Source organism: Zeus faber (assembly GCF_960531495.2).
Source record: "Zeus faber genome assembly, chromosome: 6".
NCBI classification, from domain to species: domain Eukaryota; kingdom Metazoa; phylum Chordata; class Actinopteri; order Zeiformes; family Zeidae; genus Zeus; species Zeus faber.
In genome coordinates this window covers 34,325,556-34,348,404 of record NC_137201.1, presented here as the reverse complement: position 1 = coordinate 34,348,404, position 22,849 = coordinate 34,325,556, and the positions used below count along the sequence as shown (strand labels likewise).

General features: G+C 48.5%; 2 protein-coding genes across 3 annotated transcripts in view; both read right to left on the bottom strand.

The window, feature by feature from the left end:
* Positions 1 to 17,038, bottom strand: part of frmd5a (FERM domain containing 5a) — a gene marked incomplete at its 5' end in the record, with an annotated part of 48,827 nt that extends 31,789 nt beyond the window's left edge. For both annotated transcript variants that reach the window (XM_080001990.1, XM_080001991.1), the window contains one exon: positions 16,937 to 17,038. In XM_080001990.1, coding sequence (XP_079858116.1) covers positions 16,937 to 17,038 — 102 coding nt within the window. The remainder of the gene's footprint in view (positions 1 to 16,936) is intronic.
* Positions 17,039 to 21,102: 4,064 nt separating this feature from the next.
* Positions 21,103 to 22,849, bottom strand: part of malt3 (MALT paracaspase 3) — a 17,026-nt gene continuing 15,279 nt past the window's right edge. The window contains exon 14 of the mRNA XM_080002499.1: positions 21,103 to 22,330. Within this exon, the coding sequence (XP_079858625.1) occupies positions 21,989 to 22,330 (342 nt within the window). The 3' untranslated portion in view covers positions 21,103 to 21,988. The remainder of the gene's footprint in view (positions 22,331 to 22,849) is intronic.

The following is a 22,849-nucleotide window of genomic DNA, read 5'->3' as shown; positions in this document are numbered from 1 at the left end:
TAAGAAGAAGAAGAAGAAGAAGAGGGGGAAGGCGTGTCCAGAGACAGCAGGAGAGGAAGAAGGGAAGGAGAGTAGAGTTGAGAGTAGGAACTTTGAACGTTGGCACTATGAAGGGTAAAGAGAGAGAGCTGGCTGACATGATGGGGAGAAGGAAGTTAGATGTACTATGTGTACAAGAGACCAGGTGAAAGGGGAGTAAGGCCAGGAGTATCACAGCCAGGTACAAACTGTTCTACCATGGAGTGGATGGCAGGAGAAACCGGGTAGGGATGGTGTTGAAGGAAGAATATGTCAAGAGTGTTTTGGAGGTGACGAGAGTGTCGGACAGAGTGATGAGCATGAAGCTGGACATTGATGGGATGATAATGAATGTGGTCAGTGCATATGCACTGCATTTTTTTTATATATATTTTATATTGTTTATAGTGCTTACCTTGATATGCTCTCTATTTTCTGCTGTCCCCTTTTTGCTGCTGGAACAATGTAAATTTTCCCGGTGTGGGACTAATAAAGGTTTATCTTATCTTATCCTATATGCTCCCCAAGTTGGGTGTGAGATGGAAGAAAAAGAAGAATTCTTTAGTGAGTTGGATGTAGTGGTGGAGAGCGTCCCCAAGGGAGAGAGAGTGGTCGTAGGAGCAGATCTCAATGGGCATGTTGGCCAAGGGACCAGAGACATACAGTAAGTGACGAAAAGGTGATGGGTAGGTATGGTGTCAAGGAGAGGAATGTGGAAGGACAGGTGGTGGATTTCACCAAAAGGATGGAATTGGCTGTTGTGAATACGTATTTCAAGAAGAGGGAGGAACACAGGGTGATATACAAGAGTGGAGGAAGGTGCACACAGGTGGACTCCATCTTATGCAGGAGGTGCAATCTGAAAGAGATTAGTGACTGCAAAGTGGTGGTAGGGGAGTGTGTTGCTAGGCAGCATGGGATGTGGTCTGTAGGATGAGGTCTGTAGGTTGCATGCAATTTAGGGAAGAGGTAAGGCAGGCGATAGGTGGGAATGAAGGGTTACCAGATGACTGGCAAACAACTGCAGAAGTGGTGAGGGAGACGGCCAAGAAGGTATCATCGGTGTATCATGTGGGAAGAGGAAGGAAGACAAGGACTCTTGGTGGTGGGATGAGGAAGTACAGGAGAGCATAGAGCAGAAGAGGTTGGCGAAGAAGAAATGAGATAGAGATGAAGAAAGTAGACAGGAGTACAAGCTGATGCTTGTAGGATGAACACCATCCTGGAAAGGGAGAGGATGCCAGAGGAGTGGAGAAGAAGTGTACTGGTACCATCTTCAATAATAAGGGAGACGTACAGAGCTGTAGTAACTACATGGGAATAGAGTTGATCAGCCACAGCATGAAGCTATGGAAAAGGGTAGTGGAGGCTAGGTTAAGAGGAGAGGTGGGGATCAGCGAGCAGCAGTATGGTTTCATGCCAGGAAAGAGTACTACAGATGACATGTTTGCTTTAAGAATGCTGATGGAAAAGTACAGGGAAGGCCAGAAGGAGTTGCACTGCGTCTTTGTGGATTTAGAGAAAGCATATGATAGGGTGGCAAGAGAGGAAGTGTGGTACTGCATGAGGAAGTCGAGGGCGGCAGAGAAGTAGGTAAGAGTGGTACAGGATATGTATGAGGGCAGTCAGACAGTAGTAAGGTGTGCAGTAGGCGTGACCAAGGCATTAAAAGTGGAGGTGGGACTGCATCAAGGACCAGCTCTGAGCCCTTTCTTGTTTGCAATGGTGATGAACAGATTAACAGATGAAATCAGGCAGGAGTCTCTGTGGACTGTGATGTTCCGGATGACATTGTGATCTGCAGCGAGAGTGGGGAGCAGGTGGAGGAGAGCCTGGAGAGGTGGAGGCAGCATTAGAGAGAAGAGCAATGAAAGTCAGCAGGAGTAAGACACAATACATGTGCGTGAATGGGAGGGAGGGCGGAGAAAAGCTGAGAATGCAAGGGGTGGAGGTGGAGATTGCGGATGAGCTCAAATACTTGGGGTCAACCATCCAAAGCAGCGGAGAGTGCGGGAGAGAGGTGAAGTAGAGAGTACAGGCAGGGTGGAGCGGGTGGAGAACAGTGTCCGGAGTGATCTGTGACAGGAGGATTCCAGCCAAAGTGACGGGGAAGGTGTACAGGACGGTAGCCATGTTGTACGGGTTAGAGGCGGTGGCACTGACTAAAAGGCAGGTGGATGAGGTGGAGGTGGCAGAGTTGAGGATGTGGAGGTTTTCATTGGGAGGGACAAGGATGGACAGGATTAAGAATGAGGACGTTAGAGGGACAGCTCAGGTTGGACAGTTTGGTGGAAAAGTGAGAGAGGCCAGACTGAGATGGTTTGGACACGTGTGGAGGAGACATGAGAGTTACATTGGGAGGAGGAGGCTGAGGGTGGAGCTGCCAGGCAAGAGGAAAAGAGGAAGCCAAAGAGAAGCTTGATGGAGGTGCTGACGGAGGACATGCAGGTGGGTGGTGTAAGGGAGGAGCACAGCCCAGCCCACAGAAGAAGAAGAAGAAGAAGAAGAAAAAGAAGAAGAAGAGGAAGAAGATTCTCACCAAAACGACCAGCCGGTGTCGACCAAGCCGAGGGAAGTCGACCGTGGTGATGTGCAGGGTTTTCTACACAACCTGACTCACTCAGTCACCAAAAGGCAGAACTGGGAAGAAATGGTTATATTTCACGCTGAGAGGGCGTGGCATCTTGGATCATTGCTTTTTACCCAGGAACTATTTTAAAGGGGAGCTTGACATTTAGGATTCCTGCTTATTTGTCAAAAATATACTGCGGTGACTGTGGGATGGATTCCTGCAAGAAGAGCCACAGAAAAACATGAATACAGCCCAAAATGATAAAAAACCCTAGAGGATGACATTTAAAAAAGGACAATAAGTAATATTTGACTTGCTTGTACCGTAAATTGACCACGACACACCCTGATGGGTTAGGGTCAGGGTTCGCCCCGGCGGCAGAGATTTCAAGCTCTCCAAGCGCGAAGTCCAGTCCGAACACCTCTGACCCCCAGACTGCACCCCTGAACTATGACCCTTCACCCCCCGGACAGGTTTCATTTCAGCTGCATTGCTGGACCCCTCTACGACCAAGGAGGCAGAGCATCACGTTCTTCCACTAGCGCTCACTAATCGTCCAATGTTATAGATTATGCCCTTAAAATGCCCCAAAGCTTCTAGAACTCCAACCCTTGACACCCCCCCCCCCACCAACCTAAAAATGACAACACACGTTCATCATTCAGCGTGTCGCACGTATTTCATCACACATCCAGGCGACACTCTCACAGCTGAGGTTTCCACTGAAATAATGTTGTTTCTCTGTGTGTGGGAGCTAGAGAGGAGGCTGATGGGAGCGAGACAACCATCACCACATTAACTTCCTCAAGTTGAAACTTTAAATGTTTTATACATCTCAGCGCCGCATGCAGCGGTGCGTGCTGACACCACGCTTCTTATTTTAGGCTCTGCACTGATAACAGACGCCCGACCGGGAAGCAAGGTGCCGAGCGGGCAGGTCCCCGGGGGCCGCCGTGTCTGCGGCCCTCAGAGGTGAAGGTTCACTTCAGCGTTTCCTCAGATGATGCTCGGCGGACGCAGCCGTCGTCTTGTGGCTCAAGAGGAGCCGGTCTCTGGGATGTGTCAGCGTGCGGTTCACATGTCCTCCCACTTTCACTTTCCTCCAAAGAAACGTGTTGACTGTGATGACAGATTCCAAACCAGGAGCAGGATCCTTTTTTCTGTTTAGGACCAAATCGATCATCACAGTTACAGACTACAATGAACTAAAATGTTGCAAACTCATCAGTAAATTTGATCTAAAAATGTAAAGAATGTTGTTCTGGCACAGCCAACGGGATCAATCTCGGAATTAAAAAAAAATGCAAAAATAAATGCAAAAAAAAAAATGATTTTTCATTTTCCAACACTCCAGACCCTGAGCAGGAAGAGGGTGAAGAAGATGGATGGATATTCAGACCAGTAAGGAGAGAAGTCCCTCCTACATGTCAGATTCTCTCTCTCTCTCTCTGTCTCTCCCATCCCACAGACACAAGACATCAAACTAAATCTGTTTTAATCCTCCCGGACAGCGCTGCGCTGTTCGTTAAGCGTTCCTCAGTTGTCAAACACTTTGATGAGTTCCTAATCCCGGCTTCGCAGCCGACGGAAAACAAGTCGCACGACTCTGACCCCAGATCGGAACGCGAGTGAAGATTCACTTTTGTTGTTTGAATTCAATTAGAAGTGGCAGTGGATGTGGCTGTGCACCGAGCTGCCGGTTCCCCTCATGGGTTGGACCTCCGTGCCGCCTCTCAACACGGACCATCCGCTGTGAAACCTGCAGAGAACTTTCCCCCTCATCCCAGTTCCTCACACAAGCACCGTCCAAGCGCCGCGAAACTATGATTAAAGCGCCCAGCGTTTAAGTCCCGACCTTCCCCTACCCTCCAAACAAAGCAAGATAAAGGCGCCTCGCTTCCCATGATGCACTCTGATGGGGTTCACTCAGTCGCTAATCACCAGGGAACGCCGGGCAGGTCGACGTCGACACATCCGCCCCCCCCGGAGCAAGGGACCTGGAGATTAGGATTCTCTAAGCTGGACATCCGGCGGGACAGGGTCTCCAGCAAACCACCAACCTCCATCTAATTTCCCAGCATGCATCAGCCCTCTCAGATGTTCAGGGGTCTTTTCAGCCGGAGCGGGATCACGTCGGCCGGCTGCTCCACCGGGATTCCGTCTGACTCTGCCAGCTTCGAGCCGCTGGATTAGCAGAGTGTGCCAACTCTCTCCTCCTCGGGCTCTAATTACTGGACCAGAACAAGAGGATTTCCAGCCACCGGCAGCGCTGCTCATAGTGATGAGAACGCCGCTCGCTTGGGTTGGAACCTGTGACCGTGTGACCCTTTCCTGGTCCACCGCTACCACGCACTGGATGCAGCGTTCTGCAGGTTAGGTCACAATAATATTTAGGATCTTCGTTATCTGACGCTCAACATACTGTGTGAACAGAAGTAGCATGGGTTCACTTGCGTTTTGGTGGCGATACAGCCGAGCGTTCTGTTGGAGACATTAACATCACGCAGCACACCTAGGGAGCAATGACAAAATGAAAGGTTGCCATGGAGATCAGGCACCGTATAATCCAAGGATGCAGGAATAATATTTTTCCTCTGATGTGTGAGTTTATGAGTGTGTATAAGTACACGTAGGGATGAGAAAAAGTCACAACATCCCAAACGTAAATGTATGAATTAGAAATACTGAATAAATAACAAATACTACATGTCACAATAAAAGACAGTTTTTCTGTATTTGGATACAAATCCAACAAATACAATACAATGAGCTGCATTAGATAATAACTGATTCACAAATGTTCACTCAGCTTTCGAGGTCAGCGCGTTCATATATCAGCTGTGCTCGTGCACGATGACCAACAATTCTCAGACAAACTGTCGGACAAAGCCACGACATGAATCCCACCGAGCGAACCTTCAATCAAAGTTATTACTTTAGTTAGTTACTTTAGTTATTACAGTTGGAGTTTGGCAGAAATGCGGGAAAAGTGGAAAATTCAAAAATAAAGACACAAAAGTGGTTTGACACATCACCTGGACATGTTTTCCCACCTGACCAAACACAAAGGACAAAATACCATTTTAGTGTTGAAAATCGATCTATTCTATTTCAAATGCATGAATCACAGATACGTCCTGGGGCTCAGGAACCTCCACACCCGACAAACACCAAACATTTCAACTCAGCGAGACGCGTCTCCTCGGTCCAACGCAGCAGATTTCAAACGTTTTACCCTAATCCTCTCTGGCCGTTACATAAAACATCTTGACTGAGGAAATAATCCAGGAATCAGAGGAGGTCAGCGGAGCAGCGTCAACACTGTGCTGGGAGAGGGGGCTGATGGGAGATCAGCATCCAGAGTGCAGCCGGTAAAACCTGGATCAGACCGGAGTGGATGGCATGGAGATCAATCCATCCCAGAGGTAAAATGGAGGGATGGAAATTCATTGTTGTAATTGTGGCTTTGATGTTTTTTTTTTGTTTTTTTTCATGGATTAAACTTTATTGCGGTTTATTGATCGACGGTTGTTGGTAAAATACTGTCCAAGGATCCACACTGTCCAATACGCAGCAGAGTCCTGGTTCAGGACTCAAGATCAGACTGAAAACCTGGTCCAGACTGGAGTCCTCCAACCCCAGGTGTAATCTGAGATCTTCTCCGTTTGCGTGGTTCAGTCATCACAGCATCTCAGTGTAAATAAAGTTGACACCCTGGATCGGTCCTGATCTCTCATCATGTTCCCACTGCAGCCTGGAGCTCCTTGAAGGGGGATCCCTCCTTCTCAAGGTGTCTTCTGTTTTTTCCCCCCAAGGGTGTTTGACTGCATGTGGTTCCTTTGCCCGGGTGGAGGTGAGGACGAGGGTTTGCTGTTGATTTCGACATGAAATGTGAAGGTTGCGAAGGCCTTTGGGACGGCGCCATCCAAACCAACCTGGCTACAAGACAAGAGCCGGAGCAGAGCAGAAGCTCCTGCACCAGAAGAGCAAACAGACAGAGCATCACCAAAAAGCCACGTCTCAGCTGATCGAAGGACACAAACACAGAAGGAGATTTGCAAACGACGGAAGGCGGAGAAGTGAGAGACATTTCCTACCGGCCAGGACCCGGTCGGGGCGATAAGACCTTCCTTTGAAGGAGGAACCAGGAGATAAGCTTCCTGACAGGTCAGAATAGTCAGAAATGTTCTTTGCAGCTCAGAGCGTGAATGCTCGCTGGCGACCCACACGAACAGTAACAATAACAATAACAATAACAATAACTCCATGACATCACCAGAACACGGACTTGAGATCCAGTTGCTCCGTTGGAAATCTTCCTTTACAGTGGACGCATTTTGCCTCCCTCCAATTATTAATCAGACCCCCGGCGTGGCTGCGTCGCCGCTCTTCCAAGTCTTACGAGCGCACGTGGGACCGCTCAGACCGCCAGTGGGGTTCATACCCGACGAGGGCGTGGCCCGCACGGGGTGCGTGTTGCTGCGTCCATCCGAGAAGGTGTTGACGTCCGGAGGGAATGAAGACGACTCTGACGTATCGATCGCAAACTCAAGCCGAGTGTCGAGCGGAGCGCTGGCCGTCACCGCTGCTCAGGTCACCGAAGGACAAAAGTTTGGCAAAGTTTAAAAAACACGGTCGTTTAAAGATCAGCACAACGGCACTACGGTCATTTGTGCTGCGTCACGCTTGGCGCTGAAGGAGAAGTGCATCTCATTTAAATGAAGTAATGCTTCTTCATCAAATTGCAAAAGTGGAAACATCCTCCCTGTTCCATGGAACCAACACGGTGCCACACGGTGGCTGTGAAGCCTTTTAATCATCAAGTGTTTTCATCACACGCATTTCAATCATACAATGTCGTCTCCATGGAGACAGTGTGTATGTTGTTGCTCTAGGATCTTAAATGACGTAGTAACCAGTGGTTAATGAGCAAATATAAGTAGACGATAAGAAGCCTTTATCAATGCTTTGATGTAATTTCAATAATAACCTGTTCGAAACGGTTTACGCCTTCATAAAATGTGGTGAAGCCCCTGAGTGACGTGGGTGAGGGTTCACGCTGCTCCACCTACTGAAGGTGGCAGAAGCCCCCTCAGTTCCTTCTTCCTGGACTCGGAATAGTGATTTTTATCAAGAGAAGCTTTTCAGAAAGATGGAAGAAAAAAAACAGAAGAACGTGAGGGAACGTGAACGGAAGAATGTGAGGCTTCCAACACCTCCTGGAGGCCGAGCGCTCAGCCAGACACCACCAGGCGGCCATGCGACCAGGCGACCAGGCAACTAGGCGACCAGGCGGCCACGCGACCAGGCAGCCAGGCAAACAGGCGACCACTCGACCAGGAGGCCAGGCGGCCAGGCAACCAGGCGGCCACGCAAACAGGCAACCAGGCAAACAGGCAACAAGGCAGCCACACGACCAGGGGGCCACGCAAACAGGCGACAACACGGCCACACGGCCACGCGACCAGGCGGCCAGGCAACCAGGCGACGACACCTTACCGGAGCCGATTACAACCCGGGTCTGTTGCAGGGTCATGTAGGGTCACCCGGGACTGAAACCCTGCTTTTACCTTTCCCACTGCTCACAAGTTCCGGATGATGTCATACCTTGTGTGGCCGCTGCCTCTCAGGACAATTAGATAAGAAACGAAATATGAGAGATAAGAGATAACACACAGAAGAGAACAGACATTTGTAAAAGCTGCTTAATGTCCATGAAGCAGGTGGAGCAGAGGGAGGAAACAGAAAGTCAAGACACAAGGAGGAAGGTTGGACAGAGAAGGGCGTCGCCTCCATTAGATACGCATGGTGCTGGAGGCAGGATGTGGGTGGAGGCGCTCCATCGACTCAGGACTGCAAACCTGCACCGCCAGCATCGGCGAGAGCTAAAAATAGCTGCGCTCCCTTTAAGGAACCATGCTGCCAGTCCCGCTACACCTCAGGGAGATCTCTCCAGTCAGAGCTCCACCTTTCACTGACTGAGAGAGAGGAGCTCCACCTTTCACTGACTGAGAGAGAGGAGCTCCACCTTTCACTAACTGGAGCTTACTCTACACCCGTATGGAACAGACGTCTCCATCTCTCTTCCCTCAGAGCTGCTGCCAATGGATGAACTAATTGTCTGATGAATCTTGTTTTGGACAGGAACTGGTTGGTTTGGAGCCAAGTCACGCAGCACAATGCGGGGGGCAGAGAGAGACAGACAAGCAGACAGACAGACAGACAGACAGGTAGACGGACAGAAAGGTCCGTAGACTCCATCACATGCACAGTGTGGAGTCTGAGACACAAGACCTAAAGGATCATTCCACTGTTTCATCCACAAGCTGAAGACAGGGTCGCTCATCACACTCCTGGAGGACGGAGGGTTTACAGGAGACATGTTAATGGATGGAGAGACTCAAGACTCCAGGAAAAGATAGAGAGGAGGGAGAGGGAGGATGGAGGAGAGGAGGAGGGAGAGAGGAGGAGAGGAGGAGGGAGGAGAAGGAAGAGAGGAGGAAGGAAGGAGAGGAGGAGAGAAGGAGAGGAGGAAGGAAGGAGGAGGAGGGAGAGAGGAGGAGAGGAGGAGGGAGGAGAAGGAAGAGAGGAGGAAGGAAGGAGAGGAGGAGAGAAGGAGAGGAGGAAGGAAGGAGGAGGAGGGAGGAGAGGAGAGAGAGAGAAGGAGGGAAAGAGGAGGAAGGAAGGAGAGGAGGAGGGAAGGAGAGGAGGAGGGAGAGAGGAGGAGGGAGAGAGGAGGAAAGAAGGAGAGGAGGAGGGAAGGAGAGGAGGAGGGAAGGAGAGGAGGAGAGAAGGAGAGGAGGAAGGAAGGAGGAGGAGGGAGGAGAGGAGGAGGGAGAGAGGAGGAAGGAAGGAGAGGATGAGAGGAGGAAGGAAGGAGGAGGAGGGAGAGAGAAGGAAGAGAGGAGGAAGGAAGGAGAGGAGGAGAGAAGGAGAGGAGGAAGGAAGGAGGAGGAGGGAGAGAGGAGGAAGGAAGGAGAGGAGGAGGGAAGGAGAGGAGGAGGGAGAGGAGGAAGGAAGGAGAGGAGGAGAGAAGGAGAGGAGGAAGGAAGGAGGAGGAGGGAGAGAGGAGGAAGGAAGGAGAGGAGGAGGGAAGGAGAGGAGGAGGGAGAGGAGGAAGGAAGGAGAGGAGGAGAGAAGGAGAGGAGGAAGGAAGGAGGAGGCGGGAGGAGAGGAGGAGGGAGAGAGGAGGAAGGAAGGAGAGGAGGAGAGGAGGAAGGAAGGAGGAGGAGGGAGAGAGGAGGAAGGAAGGAGAGGAGGAGGGAAGGAGAGGAGGAGGGAGAGGAGGAAGGAAGGAGAGGAGGAGAGAAGGAGAGGAGGAAGGAAGGAGGAGGCGGGAGGAGAGGAGGAGGGAGAGAGGAGGAAGGAAGGAGAGGAGGAGAGGAGGAAGGAAGGAGGAGGAGGGAGAGAGGAGGAAGGAAGGAGAGGAGGAAAGAAGGAGAGGAGGAGGGAAGGAGAGGAGGAAGGAAGGAGAGGAGGAGGGAGAGAGGAGGAAGGAAGGAGGAGTAAGGAAGGAGAGGAGGATAAGGAGTCATCCATCAGATCCTCAGAAACTGATTCACTGGATTCACAGCTTTTCATCGTCCTCGCTCGTCTTCCTCATGGATTATTGAATTTCATTGACTGGGAAATGAAAGTCGTTGAAAACATCTCAAAATGAAATATATTCATGAATCCAAGTGGAAAGGTGGCAAAACTGGAGAGAAATTCAAATAAAACCCAGAACGTGGAATGAATCCGTTTCCGTGCTTTGATGTGTTTTCTGCTGGAGCTTCATCTCCACACAAAGAATCTCAAGAAGAAGAAGAAAGGACGCTGAACCACGCCCTCCAGAGGAAAAGCCCCACATGTGGGCGGTGCATTCCACTTGAGAAGAACCAAGCTGAGTAGAAACAGGACCCCGCCCCCCTGCCCCTCCCAAACCGCGCCCGCTGGGCTTCTCTTTTTTTTGTTTGTTTGTTTTTTTTAACCTGTGTTGTCATCATGCTGGACATACAACAGAGTATTTGTTCCGTTGCATCTAGGACAGAGTTCTTCTGCAAGAGCAGTTCAAGTTCTCCACCTGCAATGAAACTCTTTATTCATTCTTAAATCATCAACAACTGCTGCAACAACTCTGTCCTGTGACGAGCTGTGGGACGAGCAGAGCACACAACCAGCACCAGCCTCCTCTTTGGAAAACTATTTATCATGTTTGTGTTTATAAACAACTGATTACAGCTCCAAGAGGGAGAGTCACCACGGTGAGACAAGTAAACATAGAAACAAACAACATGTACATGGAAAAACATCAACACAGAAACAAACAACAACATGTACATGGAAAAACAAACAACAACAACAACATGTACATGGAAAAACATCAACATAGAAACAAACAACATTTATACAAAAACATGAACATTGGACGACATGTATAACATGTATTGAAAAACAGTGAATTAGTTCCAGGAAAAACTGCAACTACAACTCTTCCTGTCATAGTTATGGCAGTAAATGAGGGAGAAAAGGAGCCTGACCACCCCCCGGCCAACCACGCCCCCACATCGACCCGCCAGCGCCCGGCCACCCCTAAAAACCCCAGTGCTCAATGTGTGCTGTTGGTAATTGCAGGTAATATCGGGGTTAGGGTTAGGGTTAGGGTTAGGGGGGTGCGAGTCCTTCAGGCAAGTCCAAACCAAATCACTCGCACCCCTCCTGCCCCGCAGACCCTGGTCCGATGGAGGGTTGTACGGAGCAGGTTTGGTGTGCGAGTGTTTGTGTTCTAAGCTAATATGAGTGGGATTGAAATTTAGGGACGGACAGGAAGCACGCTGGGGCAGGAGCGTGACAGGCAAGATGGCAGCTGCCCGCCGCATCCCCACCCACACAGCCTGCCCCCCGCCATCCCGCAAGCCCTCGGTCTATTGTGTGGTGTATGGGCTGAGTATGAGTTTGGCGCTGGAAGAGGTAGGTGAGTCGCGACCCCACCCACAGCCCGACCCCCGCTGGGCTTCTTACCGCAGCGAGTCATCTTGCCCAAAATGATCAAGGCAAAACCACCTCTGTCTCTTTTTAAGTTGCATTTGTACAGAATTAAAAACACCTGCAGTAATTGCTGCCGATTCAGAAGGAGGTCCATATGGTTTTCCTCCCTGTGGGTCCAGCACAGAGACACGGCAGGTTGCATGCTAACTGTGTTAGCTCAATGCATGGTAGCGGAGGGGATCAGCTAGCCTAGCTCCCGGGGGACATGTGAGGGGAATGGAACCTTCCATCGTCTCGACAGCAACGTCGAGTTTTACGATCTCAGAGACCGTGAACGGGATGACGGGTTTGTTTTATATTCTGTTATTGTTACTGATTATAATGATATCCATGCCATGGGCAGAAAGCACATGACCTTGATTCAATTGTGTTTTTTCGTCAATCTGTTGTTGTTGTTGTTGTTTATTTGTTGTTTACATGCTTGTGGTGATTAACTCTTAATGATTCATTATAAATTGAACCATACCAAGTTTTTCCACTCATTCCTCTCTGGGATTTTAAAGTTAATTTATGATTCATTTTTAGCGACACTTGTGATTCTTTTCAGTAGCGTCTGCGTTGTGTCACCAGGGACCGAATCGTGTCGGTTTAGGTCGGACATTTAATCTGAATGACAAAACATTATTGAATAAGATGAATTGCAGCGAGCGGGCGTGGCTCTGATGAGGAAGCAGATCCATCACTCAGCAGGAAGACAAGCAAAATAAAAGAGTTTATCGAACACGTTCATCAGAGCGGGAAGCTCAAAACTGTGGAATAACTCCTTTAAAAGAGGAAGAAGGAGGAAAAGAGAAGACGCTGAGAGAAGAGAAGGATGATGATGAGAGAAGAGTATTCATACCTGCAACCCTGCGCTTGCTAATGCTAACGCTAACGCTGCAACGTCAGAGCTGCTGTGCTGATGATGTCACGCGCCGCCACAGCCAATCAGACACAGTGATGCCGTGACGGCGCTAAACAGCAGATTCCTCCGAGTCTGCTCATGCATCACTGACGTCGAGCACATATTTTAATCATTCATACGCAGCACAGCAACAGGGTGGCAACACAGAGTTCAATACACACACACACACACATTCAGAAACACACACACACACACACACACACACACACACACTCAAACACGTACACACTCAGAAACCCCCCCCCCCCACACACACACACACACACACACACACACACACACACACACACACACACACACACACACACACACACACACACACACACACACACACACACACACACACTCAAACACGTACACACTCAGAAACCCCCCCCCCACACACACACACACACATTCAGAAACACACACACACTCAAACACGTACACACTCAGAAACCCCCCCCCACACACACACACACACACACACACACACACACACACACACACACACACACACACACACACACACACACACACACTCAGAAACACACACACACACTCAACACGTACACACTCAGAAACCCCCCCCCCCCACACACACACACACACACACACACACACACACACACACACACACACTCAGAAACCCCCCCCCCCCCCACACACACACACACACACACTCAAACACGTACACACTCAGAAACCCCCCCCCCCCCCCCCCCCCACACACACACACACACACACACACACACACACACACACACTCAGAAACACACACACACACTCAAACACGTACACACTCAGAAACCCCCCCCCCCCACACACACACACACACACACACTCAGAAACCCACACACACACACACACACACACACACACACACACACTCAGAAACACACACACACACACACACACACTCAGAAACCCACACACACACACACACACACACACACACACTCAGAAACACACACACACACACATCTGATGAATGAGCAGTTGGCACAGGAATGTGTCTCTAAGCAGCTTCCATGGAAATGGAAGAAGGGAGAGAGAGACAGACAGGGGCATAAAGTAAGAAGAACAGCAGCCGCTTTCAGAAAGACATTTACAGAACTTGAATGAAGGACGCTCCGTCCACCAGCGCAGCCAGCGCAGCCAGCGCAGCCAGCGCAGCCAGCGCAACCAGCGCAACCAGCGCAACCAGCGCAACCAGCGCAACCAGCGCAACCAGCGCAGCCAGCGCAACCAGCGCAACAAACGGAGCAGAGGCCGAGTCGCGGAGCAGCAGCTGGGACCACTGAGTCTGAGTCCCTGTCCCGGTCCAGAGGGGTGATCGCCATGGAAACAGGCCTGGGAACCTCCCCAAACCACTGATGCTGCATCTTCACACTTCACACGACTCCCACACGTGCACGCGGACGACTCCCACACGTGCGCTCTGTGTAAAGAAAGGAAGATGACTCTGGAAGACAAAGCTGCAGACAAACACACCTGATCCAAACGATCAGGTGTGAGATCAACACATCTGATTGAAACAAATGAGGAAAATGTCCGAGTCGAGCTTCTGCTTCCACCCCCTGCCGCTCCGCCCCTGCTGCACCACCCCCTGCCGCTCCACCCCCCTGCTCCGCCCCTGCAGCCGGACGTAGCTGCGCTCCATTTGAAATGCGTTACAGCCTGTTGCTCTGCAGGGCCCCGTCGCTCTGCGGGGCCCCGTCGCCCTGCGGGGCCCCGTCGCCCTGCGGGGCCCCGTCGCCCTGCGGGGCCCCGTCGCCCTGCGGGGCCCTGTCGCCCTGCGGGGCCCCGTCGCTCTGAAGGGCCCCGTCGATCTGCAGTGCCTGTAGCCGGCGTTGTGACCGTACCGCGAGCTCTCTGTATAAATATATACTGTATATTGACATCGTTCTTCATTTGGAGGCTTGGCTTACACTCAAACTACTTTTTGTACGAGCGGCAACAAAGCTGTCGGAGGTGGTTTGTTTTCTGGGGAAGGAGGTCGATGTTTGGAGCCATTAAACCGTTTGTGGAAAAAAGAGCAGAGTTGTAATGGAAACAGGTCTATGGGGGATAACATCTCACTGAACTGTGGGAACCGGAGAGCAGAGCGAAAAAGGAGAGTGATAACAGGAGAGCGAGAGAGACAGAGGGAGAATGACCTAGTTCCGCCTCTGACAGCTCAGTTCCACTCTAGGTGTCCTGGTGTCTCTGGCAAACTGGAAGGAGGAGCGTTGGGCTCCAAGCGAGGGTGGAGCTCGCTGGCCCAAACAGTGCTGCACCCCAAGTGCATCAGGGGAGCGGCTCCCCAAGAGACGCACCGAGAGCTGGGTCCAGACTCAGGGAGCCGGGATGCCAGGGAGGCAGAGGAGCCTGGGGCTGCATCGCTCCGCTCCCTCCCTCCCCGCGGGCTGACGTCAGGAACCAAAAACAGCCTTGCTGCGGGCCGAGCACCCGCTGGCTGCTCCGCCCGGCCGGCCTGCGCTCGGAGACGCAGCTCCCTTTACAATGCGGACGCACATTTTAGCGTCCCGGCCCGGAAAGGAGCTGCGGACCGGACGTATCAGAGTGACACAACAAACGGAGGCTCTGTTCAAGCTCCATTGTTCTGGGAAGTGACGGTCGGATCCTTGCAGAGGCTTTGATGCGTCTACGTGTTGCCGACTTGTGAAAGAATCCTCTGAGGTTGCTGCAGAAACTGCACCGTCCAACTTGACACCACCCAGCGGAGGCTCTGATCAGCGTGGCGGCTTCCGGCTTCTCATCACACCAGATGTAACGTGCATCAAGCAGCAAAGACAAAGAGAAGCAGCCTGAGAGCGACGTGTCTTACTCCCTGTGTTGACCCTTTCAAGCAACTTCTCCCAATGAAATAGACGCGTACGAGACTTTTATCAAAGGGAAACAAACGGGAGGTGCACATCCGTAACTTTAATGATCATCCTCCATTATTCAGTCCTTTATCAGGAACCACCCCTTCAAGTAGTGTCCCAGTCAACAAGCAGTTTTCCAGGCGGAGCAACAGGATCTTCAAGGTACATTATTGATGGCAGCGTGGTGGAACTGAGGGACGTCCAATACATTTCCACCTTGTACCTGTGTGGTACAACTAGTGTCCTTTACTACGACAAATAAAGAAATAAAGATAATTCTTCTTCTTCTTCTTCTATGTCCCCGTTTCCTTCAACAAATATGATCATATAGATTCACAAATCCTCAAATCTAAAAGCGACGGATGCCGTGTGTTAACCTTCATTCAACTTGACTGCACCGAACAAGCATGCAGGTTTTCAATGCTGGAAGAATGTACGTTGCTTTTAAACCATGATGTGATGTGATCATGTGATGATGTAATGTGATGCGATGAAGTAATGTGATCATGTAATGTGATCGTGTGATGTAATGTGATGTGATCATGTGATGTGATCTGATCATGTGATGTGATCTAATGTGATTGTGTGATGCGATGTGATCTTTGATGTGATCTGATGTGTGATGTGATCATGTGATCTGATCATGTGATGTGATCATGTGATTTGATCATGTGATGTGATCTTTGATGTGATCTGATCGTATGATGTGATCATGTGATTTGATCATGTGATGTGATCTTTGATGTGATCTGGTCGTATGATGTGATCTAATGCGATGTGATCATGTGATTTGATCATGTGATGTGATCTTTGATGTGATCTGATCGTATGATGTGATCATGTGATGTGATCATGTGATTTGATCATGTGATGTGATCTTTGATGTGATCTGGTCGTATGATGTGATCTAATGCGATGTGATCATGTGATTTGATCATGTGATGTGATCTTTGATGTGATCTGATCGTATGATGTGATCATGTGATGTGATCATGTGATGGATCATGTGATTTGATCATGTGATGTGATCTTTGATGTGATCTGATCGTATGATGTGATCATGTGATGTGATCATGTGACTTGATCTTTGATGTGATCTGATCGTATGATGTGATCATGTGATTTGATCATGTGATCTGGTGTGATGTGATTTGATCATGTGATGTGATCTTTGATGTGATCTGATCTTATGATGTGATCTAATGCGATGTGATCATGTGATTTGATCATGTGATCTGGTGTGATGTGATTTGATCATGTGATGTGATTTGATCATGTGATGTGCGTTGAGTGCCTTCTGCCCCATCTCAATCTCACCTTTGACGATGTGAGGAGGGTTTGTCACTTTGGGGCTGTCTGTGCCAATAACCAAACAGAACCGTAACACAGTGCCGTCATGGCGGGGAGAGGTCACGCATGGTACTGTGACACGGACAGAACCAGGGGCCACGGTCTGCACGGACAATTGCATCCGCAGCCAGAATAAGCATTGCAGACAGACAGACAGACAGACAGACAGACAGACAGACAGACAGGCAGGCGGGCGGGCGGCCGCAGGTGACCCACCTGGATCGTGCATGTGTACTCCGTGTCGTCCAGCAGCCTGACGGTGCAGCTGTACTCCCTCTCCAGGTTCCTGGTGCTGCTGCTCATCAGTCTGCTCAACATCTTGCCGTCCGAACCCCACAACAATGCACCGAGCACCGCAGCCTGGAGCCGCAGCGTCACATCGTCCGAGCCCGGGCCGACTGCCGGCGCGTCTCTGTCCCATCGGGGGTCGCTGAGCGGCAGAGGCGTCCTGGAGCCCGCGTCCAGGTCCGGGTCCGGGTCCGGGTCCGGGTCCGGGGAGGCTGCGAGCCGAGCGGGGCGAGCGGAGACCGGGATCCTCACGGTTCAGCACCGCGGCGTGGGGGCGGGGGCGGGGGCGGGGCCTAGCGCAGAGCGACCTCGGGTAGAGCCAATAGGAAGGCGGCGCTTCCCCGAGCACTGAATTTCAAATCACGTTTCAGACACAGATTTATTATTTGATTCTATTTTATTTTGACATTAACATGGTTGTGAATTGTGTCTGATTTTCATCTTTATTTACTTTATACTTATATTCAGTTATTTCTTGTTTCGATTTATTGACTCTTATTATCATTATTATTAGTAGTAGTAGTCATAGTAATACTACGACTACTACTACTACTACTAATAATAATAATAATTAATAATTATAATAACAATAGTTTATTTATTATTTGACTTATTATTTACACTTATTTATTTGAACATGAATTGCAACCTTGCTCAGGCCGCGTGTGAGGTCGTCAGAATTCCGAATTCTTGCACGGAATTTCATGTTTAATTGTATTTTTATGATTAATTTATATTCCACGTTATTATTTTTTAATTACTATTATTCATCATAATAGTTGTAGTAGTAGTAGTAGTAGCGTTTCAGTATCTTTAAACTAGAAAATCAACTATTTGTCGAAAATAACATTTTTTAATAGTGTAACAAGTCAGACAGTTAAATATAATGTTTTTAATAGTGCAACAAGTCAGACGGTTAAATATAATGTTTTTAATAGTGCAACAAGTCAGACAGTTAAATATAATGTTTTTAATAGTGCAACAAGTCAGACGGTTAAATATAATGTTTTTAATAGTGCAACAAGTCAGACAGTTAAATATAATGTTTTTAATAGTGCAACAAGTCAGACGGTTAAATATAATGTTTTTAATAGTGTAACAAGTCAGACGGTTAAATATAATGTTTTTAATAGTGCAACAAGTCAGACGGTTAAATATAATGTTTTTAATAGTGCAACAAGTCAGACAGTTAAATATAATGTTTTTAATAGTGCAACAAGTCAGACGGTTAAATATAATGTTTTTAATAGTGCAACAAGTCAGACGGTTAAATATAATGTTTTTAATAGTGTAACAAGTCAGACGGTTAAATATAATGTTTTTAATAGTGTAACAAGTCAGACGGTTAAATATAATGTTGTTAATAGTGCAACAAGTCAGACGGTTAAATATAATGTTTTTAATAGTGCAACAAGTCAGACAGTTAAATAGAATGTTTTTAATAGTGCAACAAGTCAGACGGTTAAATAGAATGTTTTTAATAGTGTAACAAGTCAGACGGTTAAATATAATGTTTTTAATAGTGCAACAAGTCAGACGGTTAAATATAATGTTTTTAATAGTGCAACAAGTCAGACGGTTAAATAGAATGTTTTTAATAGTGCAACAAGTCAGACAGTTAAATATAATGTTTTTAATAGTGTAACGCCGCCCCCCTTCGGTCAGTACCGGTAGTGCACACGGTTACTTCGGTCCGTAGATAATAAATAATAATCATTAATAATAAATAAAAATGAATAAAATGATAAAACATGAAACACGTGTTGATCAAACACTTTCAACTTAATGTTAAAACAAAACATCAGCCCTTGTGCCGTGACATTGTGATCCAATGCCGTGACCCGGATTCGAACCGGGGTTGCTGCGGCCACAACGCAGAGTACTAACCACTATACGATCACGGCGAGCTACCGGGGCCGCTGAGAGGAGCGATGGATCAGCAGTACTAGTACTATACAATAATATTCGTAAATAACACCCAATAAATATGCGGGAGAAAGAAAGAAAAAAACTTAACATTTATACAGCTTGATACGGAAATCCAGGGAAACCAAAAAAATGTATATAAAATATGAAAATAATTCTAATTCAAAATAATTTCGATTTTTTTTTCTAGGGTGCGGAGCCGGTGCTTGACTACGCCCCCTTGTCCATCAGTAATTTCTTTTACCTGTTTTACTTGAAAATGACACAGAATAATTATTTATTACTTGTTAATTGTGATGAAAAATTTCAGCTCAAAATTGTCTACGAGCCATACACCGTCATCCAAAGAGCCGTAGTTGGCCCCCGACCCCTGATATAGAGCAATTCTAAATAAAATAAAACTTTTGATTTTGGCCCCTTTATATTTTTTATATATTTTTTTCCCCACAAGAGACGTGACATTCCACGTCCCCAGAACTAGTCTACGAGGCCCAGGCCCGGGCCCAGGCCCCCGCCTCTGCCCGCCGCCAGCCCTGACATTGCACCCGACCCCAGCGCCCATCCCTGCAGGTGGTGGGTCCACAGGGTGATTATTATTATTATTATTATTATTATTATTATTATTATTATTATTATTATTATTATTATTATTATTATTATTCTCCGGACTGTTAAGCTTTTTATTTCTTAATGCTTATGGTCTGTACTGAAGTGCACCAAAGAAGACGTTCCTCATAAAGTAAATGTACCTGACGCAAATAAAACCGCTTCTGATCTGATTATAAAACGTTATAAAACATTAAAAAACATAAAAAAACAAAACAAAAAAAACATTATAAACCTTTTTCAAACCGCTTCTGATTCTGATTGTACAACGTCATAAAACGTTGATAAGAAACGTCACGATGATTTAAACAAACAGTCACTTCCTCCTCCATGTGAATTGTTTCTCACTTCTTACAGCATTGAGGAGCTGCTTGTTGCTGTGTCACCAGGGGGCGCACGCACACACACACACACACACACACTCAGAAACACACACGCACACACGCACACACACACACACGCACACACACACACACACATACACACACACACACACACTCAGAAACACACACGCACACACACACACACACTCAGAAACACACACACACGCACACACACACACACACACACACACACACACACACACACACACACACACACACTCAGAAACACACACGCACACACACACACACACTCAGAAACACACACACACACACACACACACACACACACACACACACACACTCAGAAACACACACGCACACACACACACACACTCAGAAACACACACACACACACACACACACTCAGAAACACACACACACACACACACTCAGAAACACACACAGACTAGGAAACACACACACACGCACACACACACACTCAGAAACACACACAGACTAGGAAACACACACACACACACACACACACACTCAGAAACACACACACACACACACACACACTCAGAAACACACACACACACTCAGAAACACACACACACACTCAGAAACACACACACACACTCAGAAACACACACACACTAGGAAACACACACACACACACACTCAGAAACACACACAGACTAGGAAACACACACACACACACACACACACACTCAGAAACACACACACACACACACACACACTCAGAAACACACACACACGCACACGCACGCACACGCGCACGCACACGCGCACGCACACGCACACGCACACACACACTCAGAAACACACACACACACACACACACACTCAGAAACACACACACACACACACACACACTCAGAAACACACACACACACACACACACACTCAGAAACACACACACACGCACACGCGCACGCACACGCACACGCACACGCGTGCTCAAGCGGTGTCGTGTGCGTGATTCCTTTGGTGTCGGCCTCAGTGGTGGTGACTCTCTGCTCCGAGCTCAGGACGCTCGCTGGAGGAAATGACGCAGAGAGCAGATGTCAACACAGATGTTTCATTGGCAGCGACAGGCAGACACACACCACAGAACACCGCAGACCTGGGGTCCACCCACACGTCCGCTGTGATCAAACTTGAACCGCAGCATGTGTGGACCGCCCCCAACACAAGTCATTCCTAATCCGTGGGTTCTGATCGACAGGCGCTGACAGCCGGACAAAGGTTAGAAGGACAATAATCTCAACAAAAACAAAAGGGGACTTTTAAATAATAATAATAATAATAATAATAATCGTTAGAAAAAGAATACAATAATATATAATAAAAATAATAAGAATAATAGTAGTAATAATAATAATAATAATACATTCCAACATTCAAGAGAAAGTGGTACACATACGTCCACTTGTGTATGTTTTAAAAATCACAAATTTAAAAACAAATAAGTGTAAATTATTGACTCATATCAGCTCAAAAGAAAAGGAAACACGTGATAAATATCTGATTAGTTGTCAACCCCGTGAATTACCATAACCTGAAAGAACAGAATCTAGAGCTAAAGAAGTATTAGTATAATACACAATAGTATCAGAAGTGTCCGTATACAAGGACTCCTCCCACCTTACTGGAACCCCGCCCACTGGGAGCTCTAGCTCCTCCCATCCAGTTCCGTGAGTCCTTTAAACCCAGAGGTGGAAAATCAGGATTCAGAAAGTAAAAGTCCACTCCTGGATTTAGAGTGAACCGTGTGTTTTTTTTTGACTAGCGTCGGAGTAGAACCAGAGGAGGGAGGGAAGACATGGAAACAGGAGTTTTACTTTCTGGACCTGGAGTTCTCCACCTGCGTAGAAAGTGTTTTCCTCTCCTCCCCCTGATCTCCCTTCAGCCGGGGCGCCAAGTCAAGGCCCGGGGCTGGAAGTCAAGGCCCGGGGCTGGAAGTCAAGGCCCGGGGCTGAAGTCAAGGCCCGGGGCTGGAAGTCAAGGCCCGGGGCTGGAAGTCAAGGCCCGGGGCTCCACGTCAAGGCCCGGGGCTGGACGTCAAGGCCCGGGGCTCCACGTCAAGGCCCGGGGCTCCACGTCAAGGCCCGGGGCTGGACGTCAAGGCGCCCGAGCCCCACATTTCGGTTTCATCGTTCTCCTCGGGCTCGTTGCCGTGTGCAGCCTTGACCTCCGCCTTCCTGGTGGAGGGACGGCACGGGGCGTCCGCCACCCGCTGTCCCGGCGTCTTGCCGCTCGGGAGGTTTCCCAAACTGCGGGCGGGAGGCTCCCGACGGCCCCTGGCGGGCCCCGCGGGGCGGCTCCTGTCCAGCTTGCAGGACGCCACCAGAGGTTTCCCCACGTCCAGCTGCCGGCTCTCCTTCAGCCGCTGTCTGCTCTCCAGGTGGGTGTAGTGCAGCTCCACCTCGATGAGCAGGGATCCCTGTCGGAGCAGATCAACACCATCGGCACGGATCAACTTTCCCACAATGCATCAGGGAGGGCGGGCATAAAAGGAAGAGATCAAAATAGAAAACATACAACACGTATACAAACCTAGTTGTATACGTGTAGTTGTATTTTGCCAAATGCTGCTTTTTCTAGTATATTTTATGTTGACTGTTTACCCTATGGCACAGTTATTGTTCATTTTTATCGTTTATGGGCTGGATCCCTATTGTTATTGCTCTGGGTATTTTTTTTTTAATCTCTGCGTTTTTCGGGCTAAAAGTGTCTGAAACGCGACAACGGCAGTACTCACAGACACGGCTGAGGTCTCGTTGGAACCGGGGCCGTTTAAACGTCTTGTTGTTCAAGTTGCATCAATATCGATTTACATTTGGAGCAGAGATTGGTGAAAAACTGTCGTAATTTCATGAGTTTGTGGAGCTGGCCGCTTGCTGACATCATGATCCCAAGCGATATAAACCCAAGCTCCGTCTCTCAGAACTCGTTCCGCTCC